Source organism: Lolium perenne, chromosome 1, assembly GCF_019359855.2.
Source record: "Lolium perenne isolate Kyuss_39 chromosome 1, Kyuss_2.0, whole genome shotgun sequence".
Taxonomy (NCBI): Eukaryota; Viridiplantae; Streptophyta; class Magnoliopsida; order Poales; family Poaceae; genus Lolium; species Lolium perenne.
Window position 1 is genome coordinate 17,242,212 of NC_067244.2, and position 24,476 is coordinate 17,266,687.

The 24,476-nt window shown below is 43.5% G+C and overlaps 1 protein-coding gene across 4 annotated transcripts; it reads right to left on the minus strand.

Annotated features, from left to right (window-relative positions):
* Positions 1-12,491: 12,491 nt before the first annotated feature.
* LOC127343034 (uncharacterized) lies at positions 12,492-14,546 on the minus strand. 4 transcript variants are annotated; one of them, XM_051369119.2, is made up of 5 exons: positions 14,370-14,545; positions 13,958-14,189; positions 13,707-13,860; positions 13,129-13,264; positions 12,492-13,042 (listed from the first exon to the last, which is right to left on the minus strand). In XM_051369119.2, the coding sequence occupies exons 2-5, from the start codon at positions 14,149-14,151 to the stop codon at positions 12,849-12,851; spliced, it is 678 nt and encodes a 225-aa protein (XP_051225079.1). In that variant the 5' UTR covers positions 14,152-14,189; positions 14,370-14,545; the 3' UTR covers positions 12,492-12,848. The 4 variants fall into 4 exon arrangements, 3 of the variants coding, with proteins under 3 accessions (XP_051225079.1, XP_071682397.1, XP_051225070.1); XM_071826296.1 differs by having other exon boundaries at positions 13,133-13,327; XM_051369110.2 differs by having other exon boundaries at positions 13,129-13,327; positions 14,370-14,544.
* Positions 14,547-24,476: the final 9,930 nt, after the last annotated feature.

Sequence of the window (24,476 nt, forward strand, 5' to 3'; positions counted from 1 at the left end):
CACCAGCCGGCGCGGCCAAGGAGGGGGGCGCGCCACCCAGTGGTGTGGGCCCCTCCTTGCCCCACTACTTCATCTCTTTCTCCCAGAATCTTCTCTCTCCCGAAAAAACTCGAACCAGCTTTCTCTCACTCGCGTTTTTGCTCAAGAGCTCAGGATTTTTCGATCTCTTTGCTCAGCCCAGATTTCTGTCTGAAATTTGGCACATTTGCTCTCCGGTATGTGACTCCTCCGATTATCCAAGTAGAATTTTGTTTTGTTGAGTATATCTTGAATATTTTGCTGCTGTAGGTAACATGTTTAGTGAGCTTGCATGCTTGTTCTAAGTTGTATAAACTAGTTTTGAAGCATGATTAGTACTCTAGCAAGTTCCTATAGTAGTTTCCCTCAATTATATGTCATCAAATCAAATTTTATATTGTTGGTTAAAAATTTCAGAAAATGGAGTGGAATAGATATCAACTAAACCAACAAGAATTGGAGGTGCAACAAGTCATGAGAGTGAACCGTGAAGAGGGAGTATACTCCTCTTACTACCCGTGCACAGATTTCATGAGAAGCGCAGGAATATTGGAAGATGTTCAAAGTCTAATTTCTCGTGCAGGTTTGAGTGATTTTGGTGATGGAGAACCAAGCCAATATGCAAAATTTACTATGTCTGTTGTGCAGGACTTTAAGTTTAATTGGTCGCGATCTAACCCCATGGTTCAATATAAGATTTATAATAAAGCTGTCAACTTGCCATTCAGTGATTTTTGTGCAGCAATTAGAGTACCGCAATGGGGATCATGCGAGAAGATACGGGGATCGCCGCGAGAGCTCCTAAGCCTCTTCGAGATGATTTGTCATGGAAGGAGTTTCTCAGAGGATGGTGGTAAAATTACTAGCATTCAACTCCCAGCTATCCGCTACTTTGCTTATTTCATTACTAAATGCGTTCTTGCTAGAAAGAGTGGTGGTAAATTATCTATCCAAGATTTAGCTTTTCTAGCTGCGGCACTGCAAGGTAGTAAGACTTATAATTTGGGGGCATTGATAGCTTATAGACTTACTACTAACCGTGAGAAAGGTGGAATTTGTGGAGGTCTCATCGCCTCCCGTTTACTAGCTTTGCATAATGTAGAACCTCATCATCTTGATATTCCACTTTCTATAGAAAAACTTGACATAGTCTCTATGATTAAACATGAATTTGTTTCTGCTTCATCTAATTTGGGTAGCCTGTTTTACAAGATGACATTTTATAAAAAAGTTTGGAGAATAACTAAGAAAACTGAGAAACTAGTAAGATTGCATGCGCCTGTTCTATTTAACCTTGATTCCAGAGAGGATTGGTCAGTCACAGAAGGTGCACTGAATGCACACATAGAGGGAGAAGACCATCATGCAAGAGACAACACGGAGGAGGCCGAGGAACACCTCGACTCATCATCCGATGCAGCAAGTTCCTCGCAGCAACATGTTGGGCATGTGGAGCCTCCACGCTTTTCTTCTGCACAGGAACTTTACTATGACTACGCCATGAATTATCCACCGGCGAGGAACAACGACCCTCGTTGGGGTTGAACTCCACTTAGGCCAAAAGCCTAAGCTTGGGGGGAGGTATACCGGCATCACTCATTCTTGGCATATTACGATTGCTGGATACTTGTATATACTTGTTTAGTTTGTTTGAGTGGTTTTCTAATGAGAGGAAGATGATATTTGGGGAAGTGCTGCCTGAAAACAGATTCTGGACTGTTACCGAAAAAATTCTCAAAAATAGCCAGAACAGTATTTTGCGAAGACAATTTTTGTGCATGTTCCCCAGGTTGTTATCTAACTTTCATTAGTTGAACACTTTTCGATTTGAGCAGTGTAAGAATTTATTAAAAATCGGGTACTGTACTGCTGTCAAGTTTGACGAATTTCTGCTGCTTTGTGTTTATGTGACTTTTCTAGTTTGCCGTTTCTTGTTTTTGCTTTGTTTCCTTCCCAAAACACAAAAAGACCAAAAATATTTCTGTTGTTTCTCTTCACCATTTGTTTGCTTTGGTTTCTTGCATTTGTTTCGCTTTATTTGCTATTGCTAGTTTGCTATAAGAAAACCCAAAAAGATTTTGCTTTGTTCGCTTGTTTCCTTTTGTTCTTGTTTCCAATTCGAAAACTCCAAAAATATTTGCTGTTCTTCTTTGGTTTGTAAAGTTCATCATGAGTTCAATGGTCTTCGGTGGCTGGAGCGTGGTTTTCATTTTATATTATCCAAGCTACACAAGTGAAAGGCAATAATGATGATCTACGACAATTGGATTGTGGTGAGAGGCTGGTATGAACTCTATTTGTTTTCATTTTTGTACATATACTCGTCCATGTGAGCATGCTTAGATGGTTCATGTGAGGTATATGTCATTTGAGAAAGTCTAGTAGTTCATGATCTCTCATGTTTAGCTCCAATTTATTAATATGAGTAGCATGTCATGGATGTTTGCTTGCATTGTTTTATTCATAAGTAGGTATGGTATTGTGGTATCCTCCTCTGAATAATTCATTTATATCGACTTGGCACATGCTCACGCATGCATATGACTGAACAAAAGTCAATTAAGCCTCTATGATTTACATTGCTTCAGAGTTCTTGTATCACTTTTATGCCTCCGTTAATTTATTTTGCCGCAAGCATGATTATGACAGTTACTGCTCTCCTGATTTGTCGCTCCCTAGTCTTTTGCTAGCCTTCACTTGTACTGAGCGGGAACGCTGCTCGTGCTTCCAAACACCTAAAAACCAAGTTGTTCCAAAGTGTCCACCATAAATACCTATGCATGGCATTTCAAACCATTCCAAGTAAATTCTCATGCGCTACCTTTAAAACCTTCAAAATGCTTCTCAATTTGTGTTAATGTTTTATAGCTCATGAGGAAGTATGTGGTGTTTAGCTTTCAACCTTGTCATTTACTTTTGACGGACTCTCATATGGACTAGTGGCACATCCGCTTATCCAATAATTTTGCAAAAAGAGCTGGCAATGGGATTCTCAGTCCCAAATTAATTAACTTAAATAGACACTCCTCCATGGTATGTGATCGTTGGACGGCACCCGAAGGATTCGGTTAGCCATGGCTTGTGTAAGCAAAGGTTGGGGGGAGTGTCATCATAATAAAACTAAAATAAAAAGGCACTCCTTCATGGTATGTGATTGTTGGCAGGCACCCGAGGATTCGGTTAGCCATGGTTTGTGTAAGAAAGGTTGGAAGGAGTGCCACATAAACATGCAAATAATTCATGGGAGCCGCTCTTGGGAGTCCGGTTGGCGAGGTAGTTGGTGTACCCATTACCATTCGTTGACAACAACAAACACCTCTCAAAATAATTTTACTCCTGTTTTAAAAATGAAAAGCTCTAGCGCATGTTAATCCCTGCTTCCCTCTGCGAAGGGTCAATCTTTTACTTTTGTGTTGTGTCTCCATTCTTTCTTTGAGCACTATCTTGAGAGCACAACTGTCATTCTTAGTATAATATGCTTGTCCCAAAATATGATTGATTGCGGTATAACTTTGATGCTTTTATCTTTGACAATCACTACTTGTAGTCTTTCTATGAACTTCAGAGGTGCCTGAGCACTTATGTTTTGCTAATCAAATATGGGCAAGCGAGATCCACTTTATCATACTCTCTTATGAACATTGCAATCCTGCTTATATACATGATTCATGATGCTTATTATTAATTGTTGGTACCTCTCCATGATTGACATAGCTGTTAGATGATCTTATTTGTATGCATCTCATTATGAACTGCTTAAGTATTAGCCATAGCATGAGAATATATACATCATATGAGCAAATGTGTTCGTGAAAGTTCTTTTATCGCTCAGTTGTTAACTGAATTGCTTGAGGACAAGCAATAAGCTAAGCTTGGGGGGAGTTGATACGTCCAAAACGTATCTACTTTCCCGAACACTTTTGCTATTGTTTTGCCTCTAATTTGTGTATTTTGGATGCAACTAACACGGACTAACGCTGTTTTCAGCAGAACTGCTCTGGTGTCTCGTTTTTGTGCAGAAATCCAACTTTCAGGAAAATCCTCGGAATTTATGCAGAAGGCCCTATTTTCCCAGAACACTGACGGAGCCAGAAGGACAAATCAGGTGGAGGCCCGAGGGCCCCACACCATAGGGCAGCGCGGCCCAGGGGGGCCCGAGCGGCCATGTGGTGTGGCCCCCTCGACCGGCCTCCGATGTCCTCCTTCGGACTATATATTGCCCTCGACCTAAAAACGCACGGGGGAGAAGTCGAAGTCGCCAGAAAGCCTCCAGAACGCCGCCACATCGCGAAACTCCGTCGCGGGAGCCAGAAGTCTCCGTTCTGGCACTCCACCGGGACGGGGAATTGGAGGAGATCATCACCATCATCACCACCGACGCCTCTCCATCAACCAGCCATGCTTCCCCCATCCATGTGTGAGTAATTCCCTCGCTGTAGGCCGAAGGGGATGGTAGGGATTGGATGAGATTGGTCATGTAATAGCATAAGATTGTTAGGGCATAGTGCCTAGTGTCCGTAATTGGTACTTTAATGATATTGTTGCAACTTGTTATGCTTAATGCTTGTCACTAGGGCCCGAGTGCCATGATCTCAGATCTGAACATGTTATTGTTTCATCATGATATTCATTGTTTATTGATCTTACCTGCAAGTTGTATACACATGTCACTGTCCGGAACCGATGGCCCCGAAGTGACAGAAATCGGGACAACCGGAGGGGGTGGTAGTGATGTGAGGATCACATGTGTTCACGGAGTGTTAATGCTTTGCTCCGGTATTCTATTAAAAGGAGTACCTTAATATCCAGTAGATTCCCTTGAGGCCCGGCTGCCACCGGCTGGTAGGACAAAAGATGTTGTGCAAGTTTCTCATTGCGAGCACGTACGACTATTATTGGAATACATGCCTATTGATTGCTTTGTACTTGGACACCGTTTTATTATTATTTGCAAATGCCCTGCTATGATTGTTACATGAGTTTCTCTCATCCATGCAACGCCTGTCATCCGTCCCCGTGCCTACAGTATTTTAATCGTGTTGTTTACTATAATCACTACTGCTGTCTCTGTTACTCTGCTGCTGTTATTTCACTACTCCTACTGCTATAAAACTGTTACTACTGATAAACTCTTGCGAGCAAGTCTGTTTCCAGGTGCAACTGAATTGACAACTCCGCTGTTAAGGCTTCCAAGTGTTCTTTGTCTCCCCTTGTGTCGAATCAATAAATTGGGTTATACTACCCGCGAAGACTGCTGCGATCCCCTATACTTGTGGGTCATCACGGGGTTGCCGGTGAGCTTGGCGAGTCTCTTGGGACACTCATTAGAGTAATGCCCCACTACATCACACTCATAGCAAGTGATGGTGGCCTTGTCCTTGGTCGCAACGAGGATGGCGTTGCTCCCAGTCCTTGATGCGGTGTTGGTGTTGTTGTTGCTGTTGTTGTGGTTGGGGGCTCTTGGCGGAGCGCGGTTGTAGTTGCTGTTGTTGTTGTAGTTGCTGTTGTTGTTGTTGTTGTAGTGGCCTCCCGGCCTCTGGTTTCCTCCACTCCGGTTCTGATAACCCGGACGTGACATCTGTGCATTGGGCTTGTTGTTCCGGAAGCCTCCGCTTGAGTTGGGGCGATACTTTGGGGCATTGCTAGGCCCACTCTGGTTCATCATGCGGCGCTTGCGGTTCTCGCTGGCTTGGTGTAGTTTGCCCTCCATTTGGATGGCGGAGTCAACAAGGGCTTCGAGGTCGGCGAAGGGGATGTTGATCAACACAGTCTGCATCTCATCATGCAGTCCGTTCAGAAACTTTTCCTTCCTCTTCTCAGTAGTGTCGGTCTCATCCGGGGCGTACCTTGACAGTGTTAGAAACTTGTCGCGGTATTCCACCACGGACATTCGGCCTTGCTTCAGTTCACAGAATTCATCTCTCATCTTCTTTATCAGACCCGGGGGCACATGGTACTTGCTGAACTTGAGCTTGAAATCAGTCCAAGTCATAAACTGTCCTGCGTTCATGGCACGGGTGCTTGTCCACCAAGCTCTTGCTGGTCCTGCTAAGTAGTGCGTGGCAAACAGCACTTTCTCATTTTCCTCCACTCCAACTACTTCTAGATTGTTCTCCATAGTTTGGAGCCAATCATCTGCATCAAGTGGTTCCTCTGTCTTGCTGAAAACTGGCGGGTTGGTATTCTGGAAGTTCTTGAGCTTTGATCCGGGGTGATCATGATGGCCTTGATTGTTGTTGGCAAGCTGTTGAAGTGCTGCAATGTTGGCTTGCCTTTCAGCTCTTTCTGCTTCTCTACCTTCCAGCATAGCTTGCAACATCTGCATCATTGCGTCTTGAGTCGCGTTGCGAGTTGGTGGGGCCATCTGAGCATTGAGATAGATCATGAGATAAGAGGGAAATTCTCTATGGCTTGTTTTGTGTTTTAAGTTCAAAAGTTAAAACTTGAAGTCTTTTCATGATGACACAAACATACATTCATTCATGACAAACAACACACATTACAAGCTAACACACTAAGGCTTTTAAGAACCCTTCTTTTCCAAGCTACGATACATGGGGCGGGATACAACTCACACCTACTATAGTGCACAAGTGAACTACTCATCATCTATGGCGATGTGGTCATCCTCTCCAGCGTTGAGGAACTCGTAGTCTTCCTCCTCGGTGTTCTCGTCCTCCTCGAAGTCGTCGTCGTCACTCAGGAAGGCACTTCCTCCCTGAATGTCATCTCCATCTTCCTCCATCTTCTTCATCTGCTCCTCCTGGTTCTTGATGGTGGCCTCAAGTGCTGCTATCTTCTCGCGGAGGCGAGTGATGGTAGCATCCTTCTTCGTCCTCTGCAGGCGAAGAGTCCTGCGGTCCCTGGCGAGCAGCTTGATGGCTTCGCCTTGCTCGATGATGTGGGCGTGAGTCTGGTTGGCGTACTCACGGGCGTTGTCGAGATCCTGCTGAGTGTGGTACAGGATGAAGTCGAGATGCTCCACATGGTGCTTCAGCTCCGGGTGGGGCGACATGTCCATGGGCTCTCCAGCAGAGTTACGCCTCGCGAGGTGAGAAAAGCGAGGGTCCTTGAGTGCCTCCCCGCTCATCCCGCACAAGCGTGCGAGTCCCTCCTGAAGTGCGCGGGCAAGTCCATCCAGCCAGTTGCTCTCCCTGAAGGAGAAGAGGATCCTCTCAGAAGTGGGAGGCTCCATCTTGCCCCTCAAGTCAGCGGTGATGATCCACTGCAACTCGCCTCCTGGCTGGTCCGTGACCTGAACTCCGTGGAACTCCGGGTGCGGGCGATCAAGGTGATCGGAAAGGGCGTTGAGGTCGTGCTCGAAGACCAAGCTTCCCCCATTCCTGAGCTGGTAAAACTTCGTGTTCACGGGCTCCATCTGAAAGTGAAGGATTAAGTTAGAGAAGTGAACAAGTGTGGCAAAATTTTAGTTATATTTCTAAGGAAGAGCATGACTTCTTATTTTTCCAAAGAACTCAAGGAGAAGACAAAGACTAAGTTTTTCAGAAATACTCCATTCATTTTCGAAACTAATCTTTCAGAACATCCATTTCTAACTAGGGTCTCCTAAGGTCAAACAATGGCTCTGATACCAACTTCTCAACACCCGGATTTTTAAGTCCGGATGCCTATTATGTCATACATCGCAATCCCAGGAAATTGTTGTTGCGAGGCATAATAGTTAAGTATCACAGTCATCATTCATTACAAACCATAATGTCTTACAAAGTGGAATCACATGATCCATATTACACGAATAGTTGATCTATTGATCAACGAACAAACACAAGTTCATAGCGGAAGCTTAAGATACAAGGACTCTCTAGTCCACAGGCCAACGCTTGACGTTAGAAGCTCCTAGTTGTGGTAGACGTCCTGCTGATCGTCATCCTCGTACTGCTGCTCAGCTTCATAGTCTGGCCATTTGAATAGCCAGGGACAAAGCCGTGAGTACTTTAAGTACTCGCAATCTAATACTAATGTAAGTACTAACATTGCTATTGAGAGTGTTCTAAGCTCTAAGGTTATTTGCATAAAGCCAATTTTAGTTGAGAAACATTTTAGTAAACAACTCCTCATGTGCTAACTAACTCAAGTGGGAACATTAGTGTCATTCCCACAACTCTGTTGGGATTCAAATTCAAAGTCACCGTTCAAGTTCAAGTTCAAAATTCACCAGTCAAAAAGATATAAATTCTGATGACGGAAACCGTATGGCCTTTCCAATTGTCCATATCCGCGGACGCGGCTATTCGAATAGGTTTACACTCTGCAGAGGTTGCACACTTGTGCCACAACATTTGATTACATCCGTCAGGGATAAACCCCGAATAATCGTAACTCAGTACGCGGATCATCAACCGTTAACCTTTCACTTACACACCCTAGTATAGGCACCTCTCCCCATGAGCTTGGCCTCCCAGTGAAAACCAACTGTTAACCCGGGAACTGCACAGGGCTTGGCCGTACAATTCACCTCAATTCACATCATTTCTCAACAACGGAGGCAGCCTCAAGCATAACCCCTATGACGTGTGTTCAGAGGGAACCCATACTAAGACACATAAATTTCCAGCTAAGCCTTACCCATAATCAGGTATTGTGGGGGTACTCAAAAATTGGAATGGTATCGCATCCAACTCAATCATCAGTTGTAGTCATTTCACCAAGTCACAATTCATGTCACATTCACCTTCAAAACCTTTCAATGGAAATGACTCATCATTCCAAGGTTTTCAACATCATCATATCACAAACACATGTTCCCATCTAGAGTAGTCATTTTTAAATTAGCACTAGCATCTAGGTATGAGGGGTGCTAAGTGCTTTGCTTTGCTTCTAGGCTAACTTTGATACTCATGTACTAATCCAATACTAACCAAGTGAATCATAAATCAAAAAGTACTTTGATAAACAAAAGTAAGTAAAGCTTGGAAAGTAAAACTGGGAATTAGGATCATAAGCATAAAGTAAATGGGGTAATGCCTTGCTCATGGTGAGCTTTGCACTTTGCAAGAGTATTATCTTGCCTTGGTTGGGGAATTGGTCAAAGTGGTCTTCTTCTCATTGGAAGTAGACCTCCTCCTCCTCTTGATACTCCTCGGTACTAGCGTCTAAAATACGAATACGGGGTACACAATCATCATACCAAACTTATTTACTAAACTAGGCACACTCATGATGCACACAACTTAGACTAGCATCACACATTACTATTAAGTTGGTGGATGTGTTTTTCTTATTATTTAAGAAAAATAATTTCCTCTCATACTAAATTAGGTGTTACTTTTAATTACTTAAAGAAATAATTTCCTCTCATTATATTTTTAAGATTTAATTTCTCTCATGAATAATATGTGACCTAGGTTGACCAAAGTCAACCTCTTCACACTTATTATTTAAGAAAAAAAATTAAATGAGGTGAGCACCTCATACCATTCAATCCTAGCATGGTAAAGATTTAATATCAACAACAATTCATATAACACCTAAATGACCAGAGTCTCTACCTCATTTTGAATTGGTGGTGACAAGATTTAAATGAGAGAAACACCCCCATAAGATTTCTTAATAGTTTTGGACAATATCTTTGACTAGAAATAGCCATAAAGTCCTTTAATTCAACTAGGCCATGATCATACAAAGTAAGCACGGCATATTTTTGCAGAAACAATTACTACAAGTCAAATGTGAATTATAGGAGTTGGAATTAACTTAAAATCATGTATGGTTGATTTTTAATAATTAATCTAATGCAGAAAAGTCCCTGTCTTGTTTATTTTCTCACTTTAATTATATAATAGATCTAGGGTTCAATCCAGTGGCATTGTGTAGATAATTTCCTAAGGTTTCCAAATATATAAAATTTGTAAAATTTGACCAAGTAGATTTGTCACTATCTAATTTCAAAGTTGACATCAGATTGTATTATTTTCCTATTTTTCATTTTGGATTTGAATCGTGGGCTGGCGGGAAAACTAACGGGCTGTGCAGTGCGGGAAGGAAATGGGCCGGCCCAGCTTCGCAGCAGGCCAGCTGACATGGTGGGGGCCACCTGTCATTGGGATTTTTCCAGCGAAACGGTATGAGCGATGTTGGCCGTGCGATTAGAAAGGAGATCGACGGCCGAGGTGCTTCGTCGTCGCCGGCGAGAGGGGGACTTACTGGCGACGGCGGTAGGGGGTCAGCGAGCTCGTCGGAGCTCCGGCGGTCGTCGGAGATGTGCGCAGGTACGTTGTCGTCGATGAGGAAGCCAACGGTAGCAGTGGCGTCGCCTGAGGTGGTCTCCTTCTCCGGCGGGCTCCGTGTACTGGCGGCGGCGACGATCTTGCAATTCGAGCAGTGGAGTGGCTAATCGACTGAACTGAGGTGGCGAGGAGAGCTGTGGTGAGGAGGGGAAGAGATGGGTGTGCTCAATTCGGTGGGAGGAGCCCTCCTTTTATAGGAGCGGGGGGTGGCCGAAAGGCGGAGCTGGGGTCGTCGTCGTCGTCGCCGTTCCAGGGTCGCGAAGGGGCAAGTCATGGGAGCGTTGGGTTGCTGCTGCACTGGTGATGACGACGCGCTTGATCGTGGTGCGGCAGAGGCTCTGTGGCGATGGGGAGCTTGATGGGAAGTGTCAATGCCGCGGCGGGTGAACGGAGTCGTGGTCGTCGAGCATGGCGTTCCCGCGGGCCAGTGAGCGTGTCCAGGCGATTCAGTGATCCGTCGTGCATCGACTGGCGCTGAGAGGAAGGGTCGAGGTGGTGCGAGGACCCGGGCGTCATCACGCTCTGGCGCGTCCAGGGTGAACGCCATGCGCGCTCTGGCGCGTGCCTGGGCATGTGTGGGCGCCACTGTGCACGGCGATTTCTGGCGTCTCCGATGCATGGCTTCGTCGAGTCAAGGGCTTGGCAGCGTCAGGTGAGTGAGAGGAAGAGAGATGGCATGGTGGTGCAGGCCTGTGGTGACCAGAGGCGATGGTGGCATGAGGGTGGCATGCCATGCCTCGGCATGGCAAGCTTTGGTCAAAATCGTGGAGCAGTGGTGAATGCAAGTGGTAGCACTGATGTTGTGAAGTGAGAGGAGGGTCCATGGGTTGCTGTGGTGGCTTCGGTTGGACTTGGTCTTCTCCAAAATCCAGCATGGGCAACATTGTGTACCCTGCCCTAAAGGTGTTTGATGTAATGCCCGAAAGAAAAATATTTTTGAATTTTGCAATTCTTTTTGGTGGGTTGTAATCATATATTAAAAGGAGTAGAATGGTGTTAGTTTGGGTCAATTTGGAATTGGTTTGCAAAATCTCAAAATGGCATATGATCTTAGTTTTGTTTCAATGTCTCCTCTTGGCTTGCTTATAATTTGAAATTGAGGCAGAGTTTGAGGTGAGTGTTTTGGGCAAAGTTGTTGTCCTTGATGTGGTCTTGGAAGAGGTCAAAGAATTGGCCAAGTGTAGAAAGGAAAAGTTAAAAACCAGGGGCCCAAAGTGGGTGCCATGCTGAAAAAGTCACACATGACCATAATCACATGTGAGTTCATATTTGGTTCAAATTTGATTTGAATTGAGTTTGGTTGTTTCCAAAAGTGTTAATAAGTGTTTAATATCCATTTACAACTAATGGTGCAAACCAAATTGGTCTAGATTAAAGATTTGTAAAAATGGCATAGGCCATATGTGTATGTGAAATTGATTTTTATAATTTCATTGCTATTCTCTTTTTAGTTGACTTTGGATGATCAAGTGATCATTGTTAGGGTTTTAGAGCAAGAGAGAACACATAAGCAAGCATCATGGCAAAAGCACACTAAAATAAATAATAAGGTGAACTATATGCATAGTCCTATATGATGAGAAAAAGTTTTTGTTGGCTCTGATTTTTTTGGATTCTTGAAATTTCTCTCTTGTTCCTTTTATTGAAAACTTGGGATGTTACACGCGCCAGGGCCGGGCGGGAGGTGGGGATCCGCAGCACCGCCGCCTCCAATTCCTCCTCTTTCGGCCTGAGATCCTCACGATGATGGTGCTCGTGCTCGATTTCATGGGGTGAGATGGGAAGGGAGATGGGGACGAGGTCAACGAGACAATGGATAGCGATAAAAGTGTTGCCTGAAGCGGTCGCATGTGCGCGCTGTCCCGCGGGTAGTCAAGCTGCTAGCCGCTTGATCAAGATCCAACGAGCGCTAGATGGGAGCACTCGGTAAGACTAGACCGAGCCCAGGCAGGAATTAGAATTTGGGAATTTGATACTTGTGTTTCGTGCTTGGAGGTAGGAACTGGTACTTCTCGTTTGCAGCGAGTTCAGCCAGTGAACTAGTCGTCTGTTGATAAACTTTGAACTGTTTTGTGTGAACTCAGACAGTCTACAATGAACATAGAATTTATATGGTGTGTATCCTTCTAAAAATGTCCTCCAATCATCATTCATCGAGGCATGAATCCACACAAGGCTTATTTCAGATTATTTCAAACTATCAGAACCAACATTGGACCAGATATGGAAAGTTCAATCTCCAGAAGAGTAGACTCGTTTCATCGAAAAATCCTACAATCAGCCTTACAATAATATCCCTAAAAGTCATTCCTAGCTTTGTACAAAGTTATCGCATGTCCATTCCATCAACACACGCACATGAGGACACTATGGAGAGAGTGAGAAAGGACAACTGAGAACACCTTGAATAAGAAGGAAAAACACAACAGTTCCATCGGATCTTCTGAGCAATGCCGGAACATCCACCGACAGAAAAAGCACCACCCTCTTATCCATGGCATGGCATGTCAGACTGAGAACACCCCGTAACGCCACTTGGATAGCAGATCCGCTGCTTTGCCCAGCCAACCCCGTACCTGGCCGCTATATGACTTGGTCTTGCACACACAGTTGAGTTGCTGGAAGTACTTCAATATATTTATGAAAGAAGCAATTCTCAACTAGATAATGACCACCCTCATATAAGGATCCATCCAGTGGGTGCTTCACTATATCTCCACAACCAAAACAATGTCGGGGATCAACACCACCTTTGCCTACGAGCTCCGAAAACCCACCTACAGAAGTGAAGGGTTACTATAATAAGTTCGGATTTCAACAGAAAAAAGAATCGAACTAGTACAAAATTTGGTTGAGAACTAACCTACTCTCTCGTTTTCTTGTAGAGCAACTATGCATACAGGCACCCAAGCTTGTATATCATGATCAAGTCGTAGCTCCGCAAAGAAGAACTCCTCCTTTGAATTCTCCAGATCACTTTTTGCAGTGAAATTCACATGCTGATAGAAACCATCGTATATGATTTTGCAGCTGACAATGGCTTTTATGAGCCGATACTTGATCTAGGTTTTATTCAAGAGTAAGGAAATAAGAACGAATTGAAGACAACAAATACATTTTATTAGTACATGGAGCAAAGGTCAGAATAGAAATTCTCTCGTGGTTTTGCTCGTGTATATGTAGGGAAACTAACTACTCAAAGGCTGCTGCGGTTTTTATGCCGTCGTTTAGTAGAATAGAACATTACTATTAAAAAAATCCGCTTCAATGCATATAATAATACTGCACATACAGATTGGAAACAGAGATAAAACAAAATCACCCAACAATACAAGTGCATATTTCGATTCGAGACAGAAATACAAAAATCATCCTACCATACTAGTGCACGTATCATATAGAGATAGATTGGAAACAGAGACGATTAAAAAAAACCTTCACCTTGTGCTCGTCCTGGCTGTTGTAGTGCTCTAGCGCGGTGTTGGCATACTCTGGGACATTCAGCAGATGTGATGATTCATCCTCGATATCGCTGTAGTCTTGCTGCTCCGGGGTAGGCGGGCAGTCACTGTCAGTCTCATACTCGTAGTAATCCCTAGATTTGATCATCAAAAGGGATATAGTTAGATTGCGACGAAAGCGAACAATGGGACGGATTCAAGTGGACCATATGTAGATGACCAAGAACTTACTGTTCTTGGTTGCTGGTATCAGGGAGCGGGGATGTAGGGGAATTCGGATCATCAAGGTCAACAAAGTGTTGCTGGGTTGCGGTAGTAGACAGAATTGATGGCGTAGATTTTGGCTCCTTGTGACTTGCGGGCGGCAAGGGAAAAGGAGGCTCTAGAGGAGGACAGTTCCTTGCACAGTAGAGCACCCGAGGCATGGTTTCTCCTCCAAGATTTCCCTCGGTCGATCGATCCCCTTGGCAAAGAAATAGTACTAGTTGAGATTGGCCGGCAATTAACTTGTTTTTTAGATCGATCGGCAATTCTAGGGCAAGAAAATAACTAGTATGATTCTAGGGCTAGCAGCGGAAGACGAACACGATCCGATCTACCGGGGGGATTCTGGTTGGAATTGAAGATGGGGCCGCGTGCTCACCTTCAACTCGCCGCGTCGCCGTTTGCAACAGCCGGAGGTCCACGAGCCGAGGCGGAGGAGCAGGAGGACGTCGGGGAGGAAGAACCCGGCAGGCGGCAGGTGTGGCTGCTCTCTAGGGTTCGGGCTGGAGCTAGGAGGAGATGCGCGTGAGAGAGACACCAGATGAACCCGCTTGCGCTTGGATTGCCCCGCATAATATAGGTCCCCCAATACCAGCGTTTTCCACGGACCGAGCCCAGTTTCAGTCCGGCCAGATTTCGGTCTGTTTTCACCCACCCCGTAAAACGCACGGACCAGGGCAGGTCCGTTTCTTTTCGGGGCTTTGATCTACAGCTGGAAAAAAATCCTGGGTCAGGCTGGGCTTGCACTTCCAGCCGACCTCCAGCCTGTTTTTTAGCCCGAACGTCGGCCCAGGCCAGGCTTGAGCTTGGTGTTTTCACGATTTAAACAAGGTTTGGCCTGGGATTGTCGGGCTGGGCCGAGCTTTTACCTATTCTAGCTGGGTTTGGGCTCGATTTATAAGCATGAAAGTCCAGTCGGGCCAAGCTCGGGTCCGGGATTTTTCGGGTCTGGCCCAAGCCCGGTCCGGCTCGAGTTTTGCCTAGGTGTAGTTTGATCGGTCGGTGCCCAATGGATTGCCCCGGTAATTTAATTTACCATTGTGTAATTTCTTAGCATTCGAGCGAGGCCTTGAGTCTATTTAACTAAACCAAACCACTTATTGGTACATCTCAAATGTATCTACTTTTTCAACTACTCTGCTCGATGATTTGCTCCAGAATCTTACAATACTAGGCTAAAACTGCCAAAATCTGACGATGTTTTTAGCAAGGGTCTTATTTATGTCTGTTTTCGAACGAAATAAAATCGAGAACAAAATATCACGGAGGTTTTTCACCAAAACAAGGGGCATGGAGCTTTGGAATCACACGAGAGGGACCACGAAGCCCAAATGAGCACAGGTGGTGCGCCACCCATGCCCTTTCGGGCCTAGACTGTCGTCTCGGCCTCCCCTTTGGTGAACCCCCATTTATACCTGAAAAACTTAGGTATCCAGAATCACAGATCTTTTCGCGAAATAGAGCGTCGCTACATCCACATCTTCATTTCGGGGGTCTTATTGGTCGTGCTCCCCACTCCGGATAGGGGGTTTTCGAGGTCTTCTTCACCATCATCGCCACCAACGTCATCGCCAACAATGATGTGCTCACTCTCCATCATCATGTGTGAGTAGTTCTCTATAGGCATGTGAGGTGGATGGGGATTGGATGAGATTGGTCATGTAATCATCCATATGTATCGAGATTTGAGGCATTTGTCTTGAGGATATTCTTGTATGAGTGTTGGACTGTTGGTACACCTTTGGTATGTTTAATGCTTGTTGCTAGGCCCCGAGTGACATGATTTCAATACTGAACTTCTATTGCCCAATCATATATATATATGAGTTTGATATCTATATGCAAAGTGTATTGCCTATTATTGTGTTGAACCTGCGAACCCTAAAGTGATAGTTTGGGAAAAAGGTATGGCCTCTTTTTCATCTCCTATGGGCCTAACCCGACGATATGGGTTTTGTGGTCCATACTGCGTCAGGTAAAGGCCTACCAAGGATTTTTCGGTCCGTCGTGTTTGGGCATCCTTTGGCCACGGAAAATCAGACCGTTGCAGAAGAGGTTTCAGGAGGCCGTTGACTGCCGACGTCATGCAAACTGACACGTGGCTGACGCCGTTAACTGTCAGTTAACACCGTTAACCGGCTGAAACCCCGTGGTAGATGGTAGGCCCACACAAGGCGTGCCACGCCTAAAGCACGCCGGCCCATTTAGTTTGCAGGCCGGACCAGCTGATTTAGTTTGACCGGTCAACTATATAACTGGGTTGGTCTAGTAGGTACGTGGGTCGGGCCGAACCTCTAAGGTTGACTGGTCAAAACATAATTGGGCCGGCCCAATAAGCACATGGGCCGGACCGAATGCCTTCGTTTGACGGGTCAAATGGATAGCTGGGCGGGCCCACTGAACAAGTGGGCTAGGCCGAATGTCTTCGTTTGACCGTGTAAGGGTATATTGCCCCTATGTGTGGTTTTGGTAATTAATGACAACCCCTATGGACTAATGCTTTCATTGTGTTTATATGAAGGAATATTCCATAGGTACTACTTGTATTCCATATGTTGGATTCAAGTATGGATGCCATGAAGATTAAGATATACCTTGTGTATTGGCATCAGGATCATCGATTTGAAGATATATATGTTATATGATCAAGAAGAAGAAATGAAGATGGAGTTCTTATGTGCAACTCAATATTAGCCATGCATTAGCACTTATGTGATAAGAAATTAATGATCAAGATCTTGAGTTCCTGATTCCAAGTGAAGAATTCAAGTTATCGCTCTAAATCGGTGTCATGATAGTCTCATAAGTTGAGCTATGGTTGATTAAGATTTAGAGCATGCAAACAAATGAAGAATTTTATATACACATCAAGAGCATGAGAAGATACAAGGTTGACCAATACAAAGAGTGAAGAATAGATTCAAGTTTGGTCAACACATGAAGCATGATGAATGTGCCACGAGAAGTCATGTGGTATGGTAAGCCGTGTCAATTATGCTTTATGAACTAACCCATCATATATGTTCCCTTGTGTTGTCTATGTGGGTTAGGTATCTTTCCATGGGCATGCATCAAAAGTGAGATCTCATATAGCCTATGAGAGGATGACATCAAGTGGTGATCGTCATCAAGGTTGAGTTGGGCAAGTTCAAGTTGAGCATCTCAAGAGGATCATATGCTTGAACCTTGCCATCCATTTGGTGATAATGGACATGTGAAGATGTGCATCAATGGAGCTTTCCCATCATGGTGTATGGGGGAGCATTTGTGAGTCTTCACGAAGCAACAATGATCAAGTGAGCCATTCCGGCTTAAGTGGAGCTTGAAGAGTTATCATCAAGATCAAGCGGGATGCGCAAGGCAAAGGTATGGCCTTGCTCGGTTTCCCTTTTACCGGTCTCAAGGTGGTTGTTGGGAGACTGGGTTATAGGATAGATAGTCGCATTATCAAGAGGGGCTTTCGGTTGGGTAACTTGATCACATCGTCTTAGGGAGCTCAACCCTTTGCATACTTTGCATATCCCTAGTACTTCTTGGTGTTTCTCTGTGTGAGGTTCTTGAGCTTGTTGCTAGCTTTACAACAAGCCCAAGTTCATCGAAAACGGAATCCGCATGCATCTTATATTGCGTTTTCGAGTTTGGACGTCTTCATAGTTTCTTGACGGTGGGAGACTCCCTCTCTAGAATCTCTAAAAATATCATGTGATCATTCTCCATATTTCCAACAAAATTGGTTTCATGTCAATCGGAGTTTGGGAGCATTTTATGTTTAAAAGAAAAAGAACAGGTCTTGGGTCACCGCATTCCAGCGGCAAAACTTCCCGCCAAAAAATACAAATATTTCACAAGCTTCCAACTTCCCATTCTACCCTCGTAAAGATAAAAGCAATGTACATGTAGAAGTCGGTTGTTGGGGGGTCTACCCGTCATTTTTTTATCACCACCTCCCTAGCCTCGAAAACTCCCTGCAAAAAAAATCATTTCCCTCAGTCTCTCCTCTGAGAACATCCCCGTCGGACTTCCCTGGCCTACCTGAGGCCGCGTGATCCTCCTCATCCGGCTGTCTGCCGGAGCCGCTTCATCGACGCCGTCATCAACAGGACCGGATCATTCCCGCCAAACCTCGAAACGATATACTCATCCAGCAGTCTACCGCAGTCGCTTTGGCTGCGGTATCGTCCACCCCACCGGAGCCTCTTCGCCGGATCCCTCGTCCACCGCATCTGATCTAGCTCACCGACACCGTTGTGCATGAACCGGATCTGCTTCACAGGCGTCGCGCATGATCCACACCTATGTAAACTCTTCTATTGTCGATTTTCTATTGCTGCCTGCAAGTTCTTGTTTAATCTTGGGGGAACCTGTTGATGGCGTGTATTTCACACGTTCGTTGGGCAACCCCAAGAGGAAGGTATGATGCGCACAGCAGCAAGTTTTCCCTCAGAAAGAAACCAAGGTTTATCGAACCAGGAGGAGCCAAGAAGCACGTTGAAGGTTGATGGCGACGAGATGTAGTGCGGCGCAACACCAGGGATTCCGGCGCCAACGTGGAACCTGCACAACACAACCAAAGTACTTTGCCCCAACGAAACAGTGAGGTTGTCAATCTCACCGGCTTGCTGTAACAAAGAGTTAACCGTATTGTGTGGAAGATGATTGTTTGCAGAAAACAGTAGAACAAGTATTGCAGTAGATTGTATTTCAGTAAAGAGAATTGGACCGGGGTCCACAGTTCACTAGAGGTGTCTCTCCCATAAGACGAACAGCATGTTGGGTGAACAAATTACAGTTGGGCAATTGACAAATAAAGAGAGCATGACAATGCACATACATATCATGATGAGTATAGTGAGATTTAATTGGGCATTACGACAAAGTACATAGACCGCCATCCAACTGCATCTATGCCTAAAAAGTCCACCTTCAGGTTATCATCCGAACCCCCTCCAGTATTAAGTTGCAAGCAACAGACAATTGCATTAAGTATGGTGCGTAATGTAATCAACAACTACATCCTTAGACATAGCATCAATGTTTTATCCCTAGTGGCAACAAGACAACACAACCTTAGAACTTTGTCACATCGTCCTGTGTCAATGCAGGCATGAACCCACTATCGAGCATAAGTACTCCCTCTTGGAGTTACAAGCATCTACTTGGCCAGAGCATCTACTAGTAATGGAGAGCATGCAAGATCATAAACAACACATAAGCATAACTTTGATAATCAACATAACAAGTATTCTCTATTCATCGGATCCCAACAAACGCAACATATAGAATTACAGATAGATGATCTTGATCATGTTAGGCAGCTCACAAGATCCGACAATGATAGCACAATGGGGAGAAGACAACCATCTAGCTACTGCTATGGACCCATAGTCCAGGGTAGACTACTCACACATCACACCGGAGGCGACCATGGCGGCGTAGAGTCCTCCGGAGATGATTCCCCTCTCCGGCAGGTGCCGGAGGCGATCTCTGGATCCCCCGAGATGGGATCGGCGGCGGCGGCGTCTCCGGGAAGGTTTTCCGTATCGTGGTTCTCAGATACGGGGTTTTCGTCACGGAGGCTATTTGTAGGCGGAAGGGCGAGTCGGGGCCAGACGAGGGGGCCACACCATAGGGCGGCGCGGCCCCCTCGGGCCGCGCCGCCACGTGGTGTCGCCACCTCGTGTCCCCTCTTCGTGTGTTCTTCGGTCTTCCGGAAGCTCCGTGGAAAAATAGGCCCCCGGGCTTTGATTTCGTCCAATTCCGAGAATATTTCCTTACTAGGATTTCTGAAACCAAAAACAGCAGAAAAACAAGAATCGCACTTCGGCATCTTGTTAATAGGTTAGTTCCAGAAAATGCACGAATATGACATAAAGTGTGCATAAAACATGGAGATAACATCAATAATCTGGCATGCACCAAAAGAAAATATCGATACGACGGAGACGGATCAGCATCCCAAAGCTTAGTTCTCGCTCGTCCCGAAAGTGGTGTAAAACGATAACACAGATAATTTCTGGAGTGACATGCCATCATAATCTTGATCATACTATTTGTAAAGCATATGTAGTGAATGCAGCGATCAAAACAATGTGTATGACATGAGTAAACAAGTGAATCATATAGCAAAGACTTTTCATGAATAGCACTTCAAGACAAGCATCAATAAGTCTTGCATAAGAGTTAACTCATAAAGCAATAATTCAAAGTAAAGGCATTGAAGCAACACAAAAGAAGATTAAGTTTCAGCGGTTGCTTTCAACTTGTAACATGTATATCTCATGGATATTGTCAACATAGAGTAATATAATAAGTGCAATAAGCAAGTATGTAGGAATCAATGCATAGTTCACACAAGTGTTTGCTTCTTGAGGTGGAGAGAAATAGGTGAACTGACTCAACATTGAAAGTAAAAGAATGGTCCTCATAGAGGAAAAGCATCGATTGCTATATTTGTGCTAGAGCTTTGATTTTGAAAACATGAAACAATTTTGTCAACGGTAGTAATAAAGCATATGCATCATGTAAATTATATCTTATAAGTTGCAAGCCTCATGCATAGTGTACTAATAGTGCCCGCACCTTGTCCTAATTAGCTTGGACTACCTGGATTATCACCGCAATACATATGCTTTAACCAAGTATCACAAAGGGGTACCTCTATGCCGCCTGTACAAAGGTCTAAGGAGAAAGCTCGCATTTGGATTTCTCGCTTTTGATTATTCTCAACTTAGACATCCATACCGGGACAACATAGACAACAGATAATGGACTCCTCTTTTAATGCTTAAAGCATTCAACAACAATTAATTCTTTTCTCATTAGAGATTTGAGGATGTTTGTCCAAAACTGAAACTTCCACCATGGAACATGGCTTCGGTTAGCGGCCCAATGTTCTTCTCTCACAATATGCATGCTCAAACCATTCAACTCAGAGTAGATCGCCCTTACTTCGAGACAAGACGAACATGCATAGCAACTCACATGAAATTCAACAATGAGTTGATGGCGTTCCCCAGTAAACATGGTTATCGCACAACAAGCAAATTAATAAGAGATAAAGTGCATAATTACATATTCAATACCACAATAGTTTTTAAGCTATTTGTCCCATGAGCTATATATTGCAAAGGTGAATGATGGAATTTTAAAGGTAGCACTCAAGCAATTTACTTTGGAATGGCGGAAAATACCATGTAGTATAGGTAGGTATGGTGGACACAAATGGCATAGTGGTTGGCTCAAGTATTTTGGATGCATGAGAAGTATTCCCTCTCGATACAAGGTTTAGGCTAGCAAGGCTTATTTGAAACAAACACAAGGATGAACCGGTGCAGCAAAACTCACATAAAAGACATATTGAAAACATTATAAGACTCTACACCGTCTTCCTTGTTGTTCAAACTCAATACTAGAAATTATCTAGACCTTAGAGAAACCAAATATGCAAACCAAATTTTAGCATGCTCTATGTATTTCTTCATTAATGGGTGCAAAGCATATGATGCAAGAGCTTAATCATGAGCACAACAATTGCCAAGTATCACATTACCCAAGACATTTATAGCAATTACTACATGTATCATTTTCCAATTCCAACCATATAACAATTTAACGAAGGAGAAACTTCGCCATGAATACTATGAGTAGAAACCAAGGACATACTTGTCCATATGCTACAGCGGAGCGTGGATCTCTCCCATAAAGTGAATGCTAGGATCCATTTTATTCAAACAAAACAAAAACAAAAACAAACCGACGCTCCAAGAAAAAGCACATAAGATGTGATGGAATAAAAATATAGTTTCAGGGGAGGAACCTGATAATGTTGTCGATGAAGAAGGGGATGCCTTGGGCATCCCCAAGCTTAGACGCTTGAGTCTTCTTGATATATGCAGGGGTAAACCACTGGGTGCATCCCCAAGCTTAGAGCTTTCACTCTCCTTGATCATGTTGCATCATACTCCTCTCTTGATCCTTGAAAACTTCCTCCACACCAAACTCGAAACAACTCATTAGAGGGTTAGTGCACATTATAAATTGACATATTCAGAGGTGACACAATCATTCTTAACACTTCTGGACATTGCATAATGCTACTGGACATTAGTGGATCAAAGAAATTCATCCAACATAGCGAAAGAGGCAATGCGAAATAAAAGGCAGAATCTGTCAAAACAGAACAGTTCGTATTGACGAATTTTAAAATGGCACCAGACTTGCTCAGATGAAAATGCTCAAATTGAATGAAAGTTGCATACATATCTGAGGATCATGCACGTAAATTGGCTTAATTTTCTGAGTTACCTACAGGGAGGTGGACCCAGATTCGTGACAGCAAAGAAATCTGGAACTGTGCAGTAATCCAAATCTAGTACTTACTTTTCTATCAACGGCTTAACTTGGCACAACAAAACACAAAACTAAGATAAGGAGAGGTTGCTACAGTAGTAAACAACTTCCAAGACACAAAATAAAAACAAAGTACTGTAGGTAAAAACATGGGTTGTCTCCCATAAGCGCTTTTCTTTAACGCCTTTCAGCTAGGCGCAGAAAGTGTGTATCAAGTATTATCAAGAGATGAAGTGTCAACATCATAATTTGTTCTCGTAATAGAATCAAAAGGTACCTTCATTCTCTTTCTAGGGAAGTGTTCCATACCTTTCTTGAGAGGAAATTGATATTTTATATTACCTTCCTTCATATCAATGGTAGCACCAACAGTTCGAAGAAAAGGTCTTCCCAATATAATGGGACAAGATGCATTGCATTCAATATCCAAGACAACAAAATCAACAGGAACAAGGTTATTGTTAACGGTAATGCGAACATTATCAACTTTACCCAAAGGTTTCTTTGTAGAATGATCAGCAAGATTAACATCCAAATAACAATTTTTCAGCGGTGGCAAGTCAAGCATATTATAAATTTTCTTAGGCATAACAGAAATACTTGCACCAAGATCACATAAAGCATTACAATCAAAATCTTTAACTTTCATCTTAATGATGGGCTCCCAACCATCCTCTAGCTTTTTAGGAATAGAGGCTTCACGCTCTAGTTTCTCTTCTCTAGCTTTTATGAGGGCATTTGTAATATGATGCGTGAAAGCCAAATTTATAGCACTAGCATTAGGACTTTTAGCAAGTTTTTGCAAGAACTTTATAACTTCAGAGATTTGGCAATCATCAAAATTCAAACCATTATAATCTAAAGCAATGGGATCATCATCCCCAATGTTGGAAAAAATTTCAGCAGCTTTATCACAGGCAGTTTCAGCAGTTTTAGCAGCTTTCAGCAGTTTTTCGCGCTTTGCATTAGAAGTGGAAACATTGCTAACACCAATTCTTTTATTAGTATGAGTAGAAGGTGCAGCAACATGTGTAGCATTAGCATTACTAGTGGTGGTAATAGTCCAAACTTTAGCTATATTCTTCTCTTTAGCTAGTTTTTCATTTTCTTCTCTATCCCACCTAGCACGCAGTTCAGCCATTAATCTTATATTCTCATTAATTCTAACTTGAATGGCATTTGCTGTAGTAGTAATTTTATCATCTAAATCCTCAGGTTTAGCAGCCATTTTATTAATTAAAGAAGATTGTGATGCAGACATGTATGAGATTCGGTTTTCAGCATTAGCAAGTTTAGTTTGCAACCCCGAGATCTCCCTATTCAGATTTTCAAGTTGATTCCCTATATTCTTCAACAAGGTAGATTGCTCATTCAATGTTTTAGTAAACAATTTATTTTGCTCATATTGTGATTGCATAAAGCTCTTAGTGGATCTTTCAATTTCTAGTATCTTCTCTTCATTAGGTGAAACATATCTACCATGAGAATTACCATTAGCAGGATATGGCCTAGAATCATTGTAATTGTTATTTTTAATGAAATTCACATCAACATATTCTTTTTGAGCAACCAATGACGCTAACGGAACATTATTATAATTAACATTAGGCCTACCACTCGCAAGCATAGACATAATAGCATCAATCTTATCACTCAAAGTAGAGGTTTCTTCGACAGAATTTACCTTCTTACCTTGTGGAGCTCTTTCCGTGTGCCATTCAGAATAGTTGATCATCATATTATCAAGAAGCTTTGTTGCTTCACCAAGAGTGATGGACATAAAGGTACCTCCAGCAGCTGAATCCAATAAATTCCGTGAAGAAAAATTTAGTCCTGCATAGAAGGTTTGGATGATCATCCAAGTAGTCAGTCCATGGGTTGGGCAATTTTTAACCAGAGATTTCATTCTTTCCCAAGCTTGAGCAACATGTTCAGTATCTAATTGTTTAAAATTCATTATGCTACTCCTCAAAGATATAATTTTAGCAGGGGGATAATATCTACCAATAAAAGCATCCTTGCATTTAGTCCATGAATCAATACTATTCTTAGGCAGAGATAGCAACCAATCTTTAGCTCTTCCTCTTAATGAGAAAGGGAACAATTTTAGTTTAATAATATCACCATCTACATCTTT

Excerpts from the sequence above, each read along its gene's own strand:
- LOC127343034 (XM_051369110.2), bottom strand. The coding sequence starts at position 14,151 with ATGCCTCGGGTGCTCTACTGTGCAAGGAACTGTCCTCCTCTAGAGCCT. Across the intron at positions 13,861-13,957 it reads GATACCAGCAACCAAGAACA|GGATTACTACGAGTATGAGA; the intron begins GTAAGTTCTTGG and ends GATCAAATCTAG. Across the intron at positions 13,328-13,706 it reads ACAGCCAGGACGAGCACAAG|ATCAAGTATCGGCTCATAAA; the intron begins GTGAAGGTTTTT and ends AATAAAACCTAG.